This window comes from Myzus persicae, unplaced genomic scaffold (assembly GCF_001856785.1).
Source record: "Myzus persicae strain clone G006 unplaced genomic scaffold, MPER_G0061.0, whole genome shotgun sequence".
NCBI classification, from domain to species: Eukaryota; Metazoa; Arthropoda; class Insecta; order Hemiptera; family Aphididae; genus Myzus; species Myzus persicae.
Window position 1 is genome coordinate 178,868 of NW_019103960.1, and position 13,482 is coordinate 192,349.

The 13,482-nt window shown below is 28.7% G+C and overlaps 1 protein-coding gene across 1 annotated transcript; it reads left to right on the forward strand.

Annotated features, from left to right (window-relative positions):
• The first annotated feature begins 547 nt into the window (after positions 1–547).
• LOC111036950 (dynamin-1-like protein) lies at positions 548–9,403 on the forward strand. The gene is made up of 12 exons (XM_022319272.1): positions 548–649; positions 2,259–2,403; positions 2,492–2,700; positions 2,775–2,985; positions 3,051–3,151; positions 3,222–3,368; positions 4,509–4,672; positions 4,738–5,104; positions 5,166–5,342; positions 8,319–8,541; positions 8,636–8,847; positions 8,925–9,403. Exons 1-12 carry the CDS (start codon positions 548–550, stop codon positions 8,979–8,981), a joined length of 2,115 nt encoding a protein of 704 aa, XP_022174964.1. The 3' UTR covers positions 8,982–9,403.
• Positions 9,404–13,482: the final 4,079 nt, after the last annotated feature.

Here is a 13,482-nt window from a genome sequence, read left to right on the forward strand (position 1 = left end):
TCTTCAGTGATAACATTTTCGCTAATCAACAAAAACCTCCACAGCAGGTAGCTATTTCACGGTACCACCAGTGGTGGCGTCCGTTACCACGGTTCGACCAACGCGCCTTTTGCACTAGCAGCTGCAGCTGGACGTCGGTCGCGGCAGAAAATCGTTATCGTTATCACCGCAGCGCGTCGATACCGATCCCGACATACCGTGAACATTGCCGACTGCCGTTTGCCAGACATTACAATATTTCCATTGCGCGCATCCCCATTCCCCGCCGATCGTCTGTGTAGGGTATTGTTTCTATATTGTCACTGGTCACGTCGCCGTTTGAATTTCAGAATATTTGCCAACAACTGCCACCGACATCCGAATTCTATACGCCCGATCAAATATTTGTAGACGCCGCTTTAGAATAAGTTAAAAAAAATAATCGTCGCCCGCCCTCCTTCCGCCGCCCGTCAACGAGCAGTACTCGTCGGTGGAAACTCACTCCGTGCCTGAAGGAATTAGCCTGCGTGGTGTCAGCGCGTCCGTCAGTGGATCACCGACGCTTACAATGGAGGCATTGATTCCTGTCATCAATCGTTTACAAGACGTGTTCAACACTGTCGGCTACGATGCCATACAGCTTCCTCAAATTGTAGTTGTCGGATCGCAGGTATGTTTGTTTTCTGTCACGGTGAGAATATGCCGTTCTAACAAATCGGTTATTTGTTAGAGGTAATCATTTTATGGACTATCTACCTACTTATAGGTATTTACTTACCTTTAGGCTTTAGGTACACATATTACTTTTCCCCATTTCATCCAGTTTATTATCTATCATGGGTTCAATTTTATCAATGACCAATGTACAACTAGAATTATATTCTGTGTGAATAAAAAAATATCATTAGGATTTAATTGTATTCTTTACCACAGTTGGTAATTACAATGCGTCATTTAACTATCCTGATCAATGAAAAACCAAACGTACATAGCAGGCAATTGTTATATTAAGGTCCCCCCACACACTGCAGTGGTAGCAGTAGCGGTAAAATGAGTCCGGACACAATTTACCGCCACCGCAGCGGCACCGCCAAGATAAAAGAATTTTACCGTTACCGCTGCAGTGTGTGAGGACCTTTACACGGCAGAGGTATTCAAATTGTGCTTCGCGGCTCCCAGGGGCGTCGCGGGAGTTGTCGAAGGGAGTCATATATTTACTATATTATTTAAAATATTTAAGAGGACGCTACACAGGCATTTGTTGTCTCCATCTTACATGTGCGTAACATCTCAAATTTATGCTCGGTAGATTACGTCTAATTTTGTTAGTGTAAAAATTAACGTGAATCAACCAGTTATGAAGTAAAACATATCACAACTTATTATCTGTGTTTATATTATGTAGGTTTTTTACAATAATTTAATTTATAAGTGAGTCATGAGCATTTTAAATTTATACTACATTGAATACCCAAAAATTGAACTATTGTAAAAAAAACCAACCTATAAACACAGATAATTTTCTTACCATCAAGTTTTATAATAGGTTAATTCACTCTAATTTTTAAACTAACTGAGCTAAATGTGATCTGCCGAGTGTAATTTTGGTATGTTACACACTTGTAAGATATAGACAAAAAATGCCTGTGTAGTTATCCTCTTAAAGTTATGACTCAAGATCCAGGGAATGGAGGGTTATATTTTTAAAAATAAATTTGACCATTTTATCACAATGTATGGCCTCAAAACAGTAATGTTGGCTTTCGTTTAATGTCTCTAACCTACCGTTATATATTTGTAGATACACCACTGAATAATAAAAATTTTAGAAATAATTTTAAAACATTAAAATGACTTGGCATGTTGTTACTTTTTGTACTTTTTAATGGTAATAAAACCAACAAAAAATTAAATTAATTTTATCTTTTTTTGTGGTCTTAAATATTATTTATTTAATATTTTTGTTACAGATATTTATTTATTCCTTAGCTCAAATTTATACATGTCCAATAGATTTTAGTTTAGAAAAAAACAAAAAAAAATTATATTACAACCATTAGTTAATTTATTTATTTTGACAAATTGCAATATATTTTTTAAGTGACAGTTCTTTCTTAATTTCAAATCCAAAATTAAGTGCAAATAGAATACAAAATTATATATAACTATACATTTTTGATTCTTCTCTTTTTATAATAGATAATATTAATCTTTCATTATAAAGCCATCTAATCGAGGGTTTTAATGAAACAATATCATGACATTTTTTTTTTTTACAGAGTTCTGGTAAAAGCTCAGTAATAGAAAGTATTGTTGGTAGATCGTTTTTACCAAGAGGTGTTGGAATTGTTACCAGATGTCCTTTAATTCTGCAGCTTGTCAATTGTCCTTTCACTGATAAAGAACATAGAAGTTCAGAAAATGGTAATATTATTAATTTTTACATATTATTATTCATTATATTATGATTGAAATAAATTAATCTTAATGTTCTTATTTCATAATTATATAGGTACAGTCAATTTGGAGGAATGGGGCGAATTTCTTCATTGTAAGAATAAAGTTTTCAAAGATTTTAATGAAATACGAGATGAAATTCAGCGTGAGACCAACAAAGTTGCCGGCAGCAATAAAGGAATATGCCCTGAACCTATTAGCCTAAAAATATATTCCATACACGTGTTAAATTTATCGCTCGTGGACCTTCCTGGAATAACTAAAGTAGATACTCATGATTTAGTGTTTAATATTTAAAATTGAATGTGTTCATGGTATTATTAAATTAAACATTTTAGGTTCCTGTGGGTGACCAACCTGATGATATTGAATCTCAAGTGAAAAATTTAGTTGTCAAGTATATTCAGAATCCAAACTCAATTATTTTGGCAGTAAGTACCGCTAACACAGATATGACGAATAGTGAAAGTTTGAAGTTGGCCAAAGAAGTAGATTCTGAAGGAAAAAGAACTCTAGCTGTTATCACTAAACTTGATTTAATGGATGCAGGTAATACTTAATTTTTTTAAGTCAAATTTTCTGTAATTTTTTGTAACTTACTTAGTTTTTTGCAGGTACTGATGCAGTTGATATTTTATGTGGTCGAGTGATTCCTGTTAAACTAGGAATAATTGGGGTTGTAAATCGATCACAACAAGATATAAATGACAATAAGGTATATTTGAAAAAAGAATGTAGAATAACAAGACAACATTAGCATGTTATAAACCTTCATTTTTTTTCAGTCAATTGCTAATGCTCTAAAAGATGAATCTACTTACTTGCAAAGGAAATACCCTTCACTGGCAAACCGAAATGGAACTCCATACTTAACAAAGACACTTAACAGACTTTTAATGCACCACATTCGAGATTGTTTGCCAAACTTAAAAGTAATTATCAAGAAAAGCCTACAGCTACTTTTATATCATTTTTCACTTATTAACCATTGATCATCAATTGTATTTAGAAATTGTGCTAGTTATTTATTTGTTAGTTGTATGGAAGTATAAATATTTAGGTATTGTTATAATTTGTTTGGAAATTATCATACAATGTATATTAATTTAAATACTAAGTCTGTTTAACATACTTCATATCATCAGTTGATAACATAATAAATTATAAACTCATTTTCACCCTTTCATGTTGTCTCCGTCTTGCAAAAAACATATAGAATCTGAGTTCAGCAGAACTATCTTAGTGTTGCTATCTTAGTGTTGCTATCTTAGTGTTATTAGATGATATTAACCTATTATCTATTTACCTATTTTATGGTTAGAACATTTGTGTTCTTTCGTTGTGTTTTTATAATTTTTAAACAAGGGATAAGTAATTTAATATTTTAATATTTTACATACTCATAGCTTACTTAATATTTAAATTATCGTAAAATACCAACAAGACAGTACAGATAATGTCCTTACCTAAGTTTGGTAATAGATCAGTTCACTCTAATATCAAACCTAACAAAATATATTCTACAAAACATAAATTTTTATGTTGTATCTTTGTAAGATCGAGGCAATTCATATGGGTATGGGTACTCTTAACTTAGAATTGTGAGCTGCTTTATACCAAAATAATAAGCCTTAAAAACATTTTATTAATTGACTAAAAGTTTATCAAAGTATAAAATAATAAATTTAAAGATTTAATTTTAATTCATATATGAGGTATGCAGTTTAATTTTTTAACTCTAAATACTATTTGTAGAAATGTTTTATTAAAAAAAAAAACAGAATAATTCCTCAAAAATTAAAAAAAAACTTCCTGTATTAAAATATTTAATTAATTTAATAAATATTAGTACCTTGTCTGCATGAAAGGGATTATAATAATGGTTAGGAAAAAAACATCTATCTTTAACATAGCTTTATTCACTGTTAAACTTGAATGCCACTATTCTAAATAAATCAAACATTAAATGTGTATTGAAAAATAATTAAATCGTTGACTTGCATGATTTCAACTCGAATGCTATATATTAATAATCTGAAGAAGCTTATGATCTGTGAATGGTATGGTTTTAGACAAGAGTAAATGTTATGGTTTCACAATTCCAATCACTATTGTACTCATTTGGTGACGATGTATCAGATAAGAGCCAAACACTATTGCAAATCATCACAAAATTTGCTGCAGCATATTGTTCCACAATCGATGGTACTTCAAAGAATATTGAAACAACTGAACTGTAACTAAAAATTTTGATATATCATATTTTATTTTGACATAAATAACTATTTTATTTAATTACAGATGTGGTGGTGCTCGAATATGTTACATATTTCACGAGACATTTGGCAAGGTTTTGGATTCTATTCATCCTCTGACAGGTTTATCCAAAATGGATGTGTTGACCGCCATCAGAAACGCCACAGGGCCTAGACCGGCATTGTTTGTTCCAGAAGTATCTTTCGAGTTGTTAGTTAAAAGACAAATACGCCGGCTAGAAGAACCCTCTTTGCGGTGTGTGGAACTTGTACATGAAGAAATGCAGCGTATGATCCAACACTGTGGCATTGAATCACAACAGGAAATGATCAGATTTCCAAAGCTCCATGAAAGCATAGTAGATGTTGTAACACAGTTATTGCGCAGACGTTTACCTACAACCAATGCTATGGTATATTTTGAGTGTTTATGATAAATAATGAAACTTATATTTATTATGTTAATATAAAAAGGTTGAAAACTTGGTGGCCATTGAATTGGCGTACATAAACACCAAACATCCAGATTTTCATAGGGACGCAGAACTTGTATCATTGATGATGAAAAGCGCTGAGGAAGATGAATTTTCAAGGCAACGCATGTTGAGAAAATACAATGTGAACAACTCTATGGCTGGATGTGATAGAGATGTAAGTGTGAGAGAGTAGTTCTCAATTTTATTTTCATTATTGATAAATAACCTGTACAAAAACATCAGAAAAATATATATCCTAGTGTAAATTTGTAGTTAAGATTATGAATCTTGAATTATAAGTATTTATAATGGACAGTAATTGAGGGTAAAAATGATGAACAAAATAAAATAAATCAAGGATTATTAAATAACTATTTTATGTCCAGTCTTTTAAGAGAAGTATTTAACTGTTTCATTTATTTTATTTCATTTTTTATTGAAATATTTGTATTAGACGCGATAACCTCCTAGTTTGCCATAATTTTAAGACAAACAATAAATTGTAGAAGAGTAATACAATTAATACAAGATACAATCCATACAACTACACATCTTTGTAGGAGTTTGTTGTAAGATATTCTAAAGTTCCGAATTTCTAAAGACTAAAAATGTTTTTAAGAGAACTCCAGTTTTGGCCATAGTATTATTAGGGGACAACTATAGCAAATTGATATGATTCCATGATGATTTTTTTGTAAATACAAGGTGTATTGCAAATAAATATACATTAGTATGTGTACTATATATCTAGTCTAACAACATTCCTGCCATTTGTATGAATAAATTGATTATATTTAATCTGTTCACATTTCAATATCTAATTACTTAGTCAATTTCAGCCATGTCCATGTATAGTAAATTATACATTATAGTAGTCACTATTTACAAGCACAATATATAATATTTTAAGAGATAACTATACAATTAAGTATAAGTTAAATAGGTATTCATTTATTTTTAAATATTAATTTATTAATAAGCCAATTTATTAATTTTAACCAAAAACATTTTATTTTTATAATCACAAACATTTTTTGGAATATTAAAAACAACTTTAATGTTATAACTTTCAATGAATCAACAGTGGTCAGGAGCAGTGGCGCTGAACACGGTATAAAGGTATGACGCCAGTCACACCTTTTTAAGGGGTGGGTCGTGGGTGGGTAGGTGGTACCATACTACTGTTAGGTGTCACCTATGCAATACAAAAATAGTAATACTTAATAGTATATTAACATTGTGTCATTGCATATATTAAAATGGTATAGCACTATAGCTAATAAATTAATTAACAGTAGTATAGCCACAAATTAAGATATCTTGTAAACAGTTAGTATATGTCTGTATTCTATTAGTAATACAATAAGCAAATAAGCTATAATATAAATAAATAAATAAATGGTCATGCAACTATGCAAGGCGGTCTCGGTGACGTGTTGTGCATTAGCAATTTTATTTTTCTATTATAATATACAATATTAAATTATAATATATTATAATATATAACTATTAATTATATAAGTGAAATATAACCTAATTACAATTTAAAATTAATTTAAATTCAACAGTTATGACTTTATAAGCAATTTGAGTTTTGAAGTTGGGAGGTTGCAATTTTTAACCTGTAAGGCCTATACTACATTTTAGATTGACGTGCTCTGAATTTTTTGGGGCTAACAATTTTTTTTTTTCGGGGGGGGGGGGGGGGGGTCTCGAACACTCGCCTAAATATACCTATAGGTGGGTGGGTGTTATGATGAAATGTTGTCACACCTTTATTTTGGGGATCCGGCGCCACTGGTCAGGAGTAGTACGCTTGTTGTAGTGATGCTACTTTATTTGTAGCTATTGACGTGTGTTGTATACTTAATGTAACGTAATACTTAAGCGTGCTAGAAATTTTTGATTAGCATATTAAAAATTACCTTTATTTTGTCACTACCTTAAACCTTTTTGGTGATAGTTAAAATAGAGGCTAGGTAATTGGGTCCACAATAATTTGTGTAGATTTCGAAAGTGATAATATGAGTTCTGAGTATTAAAAGGTTGTAGGTAAGTTGAGTCCTAGCAACATATGAGTTCGTTAAATCCTTTTCATTCAAGTTGTTACTGATAGCATAATATTATAAAAACAGATTTTAATTTATACAAATTTTACTGAGTATAATATTTTAAATTTATTGAGTACATAGTGTCAAAAAAAATAACATATTTCAATTTATACCATAAATATAAAATTTGACTTCTAATAAAGATGGTTACATATTTAAAAAATGGGATGAATGTACCTACAAAAATTTTTTTCTGGGACTGTTTACTTACCTTTTTTTGGGGGGGGGGGGCAATTTACCAATCTCTTTTAAATAATATCATAACTATTATATTTATTTATTTATATTATAACGATGATGAGTATTAGTGAATTTTTCCAGCTTAATCCAATATTAACTCTCATAGTTTAATCCCATCCAGTGACCTAATGTTAAATCAGTACTCAAACTATTAACTACCAATTTTCAGTTATAACATTTAAAAAAAAATGTAGCGTTAAAGTTATTTAAACAATAGAGTGCACTATATTTTAAAAAAAGGAGCGATAGTTAGCTACTTTTTTAGGGGGAATGTTCTTTCTAGCGTGCTACAAAAAACCAATGGCATCCCGACCATGGTGAATTAAAATCACTTTTCAAAATTGAAATCTGTGCAGCCAGTATTTTCAAGACATTAGGTTAGTGAATACTTCCTTTTCATGTTTGACAACAGTCAATGGGACTGTATTGAGTGCTTCCGTCCCTTAGTATTAGTAGTATTATAAATTTCAATCGGGAGTAGATAATTCACATGATTAACTTCCTTTAAGTAAATTATTTTATTTCATTATACATAGCTACTGTGATAGAAGAAAATGAATTATTTGTATAAATTAATATATAATATATATATTATAAAATAATATTTAAACATTCAAATATTCTATCATACCTCTGATTATTTTCTAACAACTAATAATTATTAAATTTTCAAGTACTATCAAAAAATATAACACATTAATTCATTGATATTTGTTACTTATCATGTAAGTGTGGAGTAGATTGTCTCACACCTACTGAAGAACTTTGGTGGTAATATGTATGTATTTTATGTCTTAAAGAGTGTTGCCAGCACGGGATCAATGAAGAAAACTCCAAAGCAACATCAAGCGGACTTGAGTGAAATGAATTCCGTAGAATCGTCTCCAGCGACAACACCTGTGCATCAAATGCAAAACGAATGTATGCCTCCGACTATATCTAGTAGTTTTAACAGCATGGATTTGCAGAGTCCATCCAACAGGAACCTCTCTGAGAAAGAACTCCGTGATTGTGATGTTATTGGTACTTATTGGTCTCCACTTAAAAATTGTTATAACATTCTTAACTTGTCCATATGCTTATTAACTTTGACCTTTCTTTCTTCAATTGTTTACAGAAAGATTGATCAAATCATATTTCTACATTGTGAGGAAATCTATTCAAGACAGCGTTCCAAAAGCTATAATGCACTTTTTAGTAAATTTTGTGAAGAACTACTTGCAATCAGAACTAGTCACACATCTATATAAATCCGAGCAGGTAGAAGAGTTACTTAATGAATCTGAACATATATCCAACCGCAGAAAAGAAGCTATTGATATGCTTAAGGTATTGTCTATATGCCCACCATCATTTAAATTTTACATGTAAAAATTGGTTGTAAACATTTTCCTCTTTCTCAACAGGCCTTACAGAATGCTAACAACATCATTAGTGAGATCCGTGAAGTGCATGTTTGGTGAATGTGTAAAGAAGATTTGATGTGTAGTATATAGTTTTTAATTAAATCCTCAATCAGTACATTGTTACAAATCCGCCATTATTATTACTATTATTATTATTAAATGTAATGTACGGACCAAAATAACCTAGTACATACTATATGGGGTACCATTAGTGTTTATTTCAATCACTCCCATGATGTCTTAACGTACATAAATTATTAGTTATTATTTTGTAAAATGAAAAAAAAAATTATCCTTATTCTTTTCATGTATACAATGATTAACGATCAATAAAAACCCATTAGACATTAGAGATTATTATATGCTATAGATCTAGAATCTAAGAATTTTATTTTGTCCATCAAAATTCTGTCAGCTTCATTTTATTTGTTGGTGATTTTAACACAGACTGCATTTATAAAATTATACATGGTTTTTATCATACAAGCAGTATATAAAAATAAATGATTTTAATACTATTTATTTTGATATTTATATTTCTTCTATAATACTGTATTAATAATTGTGAAACAAAAAACCTTCGTTTTAAACAAATAATTAATCATATAAGGTATAATTATAATACTACTTGATATTTCACACACTAGTGTGGTCTGTTGGTTAATCAATTGTATAATTTTTTTTTTAGATCGTTCATGGTTAACTATTCAATGTTTACATTAAATTAATGTTAGTGATTAAGAGAACCTAACGCACTTTTTTATTATAGTTATATAATTTTCCGTTATTCAAAAATAATGATTGATGTTTGCGATTATTATAATAAATATGACAAGCTGTATGTAGGAAGACTGTTTGTTATTTTGATCTAAATTATCAAATTGATAATAATTTTTTATTGAATTATTAACCTCTGATAATGACACATTTTGTGTTCTATATTTTAAATTATTGAGATACTAATCTGATATTTAATTTTAACCTAAAAGATACAAAGATTGTTCAATTGAAAACAAAGTGTAAATTGGCCATAGACCTTATACCACTAGTCAAGCAGTGAGTGTGTGGAAAGCGTAACAATATAGAGGGCACTTGTTCTTTACTCGTTTAGTTAATATATATGGTAGTGCGAGGTAATACGAGAAGTTATGTAGATATATAGATAATTGTATTTTGTCGTTAAGACAGCCTACATTACTGCAAGATGTTTGTAGGTTCTATATTCTTTGTAGTCTACAATAATATACTTCATAATATGATAAATATATAAAATAAAATTTTGCCCATCATCGAAATTAGTAATTTGTAGTTGAATTACAAATGTATAATAATATTATGTCTTCAACATATTATCAAAAATTGTGACTTTGTACTTTTAATGTTTTTAAATTGCTACAAAAACATAAGCAAGGTCTTGTATTACATTTGTATGCTTTTTGACTGAGCATAATAAAAATTCAACAACTAAATAATTTAAATTGCCTATAAGTAGCTTATACTTAGTTAAAATATTTCTAAAATGTCATTGTAGTTAGAAAATATGGTAGCTTAAGTAATAGTGTAATGTTTCAAGTTTCTATAAATAATAATTGTTTAATGATAAAAAATATGGTTTGTATGATAAATTGTTATTATGCGTTAGAATGAGTCTTACATGCATACTTTATTCACTAATTACTTTGCATAATGAATAAAAATCATCCTTACCCATTTAATGTGCAATAACAATGATAACCAATTAATGAAATTATAAATATAGAAACTAGAAAACTGGTATCTTTTTTGTCTATCAAAATACTATCCGCTATTTTTCATTTTTTGTAAATTTTAGTAAAATAAAATACATTTTAGGAAAATACATTATATAATTATCAAAAATATGAATACAAAATAAGAAAAATAATATTACAACTGCAAAATTTAAAGTTCGGGTAATATTTTTCTCAAATCATTATGTCATTGACTGTCTTAAAATCAATAGTCCTAAAAATTAAAGATTTTTTTCTCTAACTCCTATACTTTTACTTACAAGTTTTAATTTTTCTATTGCTAATTGGGCAGTTTGCCTACTATAATTTATAGACATATTTTTTGTTTCTTATGTTGTAATTACACACTACAAATCTAAAATTCAGTGAGATGAAAATTAAGTAATCTTTCAATGTTTCATTTTGCATAATATTGGAGATGGATGCATAGGTAGTCATGGAAGTTAAGAATATAAGTAACAACAGTGTACCCAATTAATGGCTGTTTTTATTCACTGAAACATGATTGAAGAATGATAAATGATTGAATCAATAAAATAAGTTTAAAAGTAATTACAAATTAATGAAATATTTAAAAATATGTAAAATATTTTGGCATCATCCTAATAAGAATGATTTAAATTCTGAACATTTCTTATAAAATGCATTAATGCAAAAAAAAGCAAAATAAATTATTATTTATAACTTTAGTCTTTAATAACCATTTCATTGAATCATAAATATTCTAATTTGAACAAGTCAATTTTATATTAATAATATAGGACATAATATGCATTTATAAATTAAATGTACAAAAACATTAAATAAACTGCAGTTACTAAAAATATAAAGTGGGTAGATACAATCTGTAAAATTGTAATAAGTACCTAATAAGGTATAACTATAAAACTTGCTCATGTTTCATTAACCATTAAAATTAAGAAAAAAAAGTATTTGCATACCAATACAATACTCAGATACTGACACACTTTTACAGTTTTACAAATAAGTATTTAGAACACTGTTAAAACGTTTACGTATTTGTATATTCACTTGGTTACATTATGTCGTCAAATTAACAAAAAAAAAATGTACTAGTGTATACCAAATGCATTAAGATTTAAGAATATTTAAGACTACCTAGAAAAAAAATTAAATCACACAATTGACTTACCTCTTATATTACGATTGCAGATAGTATTGATTGATATGTTTGAAATAAAAGTCACGAGTAGGGTGTTGCCTTGTTAAGCCCAGTAAGTAATTGTTCACTTACGACCCAAAACTGTTTTCTTAGTTCTTGTCAAAGTTAATATTACGTTCCACTTTCGGAATTTTGATGTGTATTTTTCTTTTTTTTTTATTGATCTTAATCCTGATAACTTTAGCCATAGGCAGTTTTTGTTTGTAGGGATAGAATAGTTAGTTTGAACATGTGTTTGTGTATGTGTGGCAAAGATATGTTAACTAGCAACACCGGATGGTGTGAACACTCAGTTCCACATGCTCTTACACAACTGAGTGTTAAGACCAAGCCACAATTTTTGTAAATTAATTGTTTTTATTTATGAGGAACCTCACAAAATATCAAAAATTTTTTTAAAAAAAACACTGAGTATTGTTTAAAATATATTTCCATTTATTAAATTTAATATAATTCAAGCTTTACTATAAAAATTCTATCAGTCTACTTCACATTAGAATTATACATAACTAAGTACCAAAAAAAATCTGCCGTTGAGCTTTGCTTGTACAATATTATCAAACATGAGAAACGACTTTAAAAATTGTACTAACAAATTTAGTGACTAGAAACTTAAAGTAGTTAAAAAAAGTTATTATTTCATACGGAGTTTCAATTACAAAAAAAAAATGAAAAAATATAGTAATAAGTTTTTTACATTATTTGTATTATAATAATGTAGATAAAAAAAGAGGACTAGAAAGATTTATTCGTATTAAAAAATAGTTAAAATAAATAAGGACTAATTGTGATGTATCATTAATTATTAGGTTTATTTAACCAGTAGGTTCTTAAAAAATAAATACAATAATACCTGATTGCATGAAAAATGTATTCATTTAATGGGTCAATAAAATTTAATGGACCACTAAATCATGTTTAAGGGACCTTTAGCTCACTATTGATTCTTTAAATGTTTAGTGATTGTTTGTGCAATCAGGCATAAGTATTATATTTTGTAATAAGCTTTAGTTATACAGTAAAAAAAATTTGATACAGACAAGTAATTTGTTAGTACACAAGTGCAAATTTATTATTATCGTATACAAACAGTAGTAGACATTTAACTTTAAAATGTAAAATAAAACTTATAAGTAGTAATAAAATAAATATAATACCTACTCATTAATTCTACATACTAGTTTATATAATGGGGCTTTGAATATAATTATATCAATATGGTAAACAATGATAATTACCAGAGCCCCAACAATATTATTGCAATTGGAATACTAATAATAAAAAAAAACGGGCTGTTGAAATTGATAGAAAAACAAATTTTTCAACATAACAAATAATAAAAGTTCAGGCATTCAATATGCCCTCAAAACTTGTACTGAAGTAATACAAACAATACTTCTACATGAAAAAACTGTTGACAACAAAGAAAAAGGAAAATTTGTTCATTGTACAATCCAAAAGTAGTAAGGAACACACACACAACGCCGAACACAGTGGTATGGTAATGGTGGTATATAATAAATCTTTCTAAGATTAAGGTTGTATAAAAATAGGAATTTCTTAAAAGTCCAGAGATTTTTTAATCATAAATACAATTTATATTATT

What these genes read in the sequence shown, in the direction of transcription:
- LOC111036950 (XM_022319272.1), top strand. Translation starts at nt 548, where the DNA reads ATGGAGGCATTGATTCCTGTCATCAATCGTTTACAAGACGTGTTCAAC. An exon ending in TTGTAGTTGTCGGATCGCAG is followed by an intron (nt 650 to 2,258) that starts GTATGTTTGTTT and finishes TTTTTTTTACAG; the next exon opens with AGTTCTGGTAAAAGCTCAGT. An exon ending in CCGTGATTGTGATGTTATTG is followed by an intron (nt 8,542 to 8,635) that starts GTACTTATTGGT and finishes AATTGTTTACAG; the next exon opens with AAAGATTGATCAAATCATAT.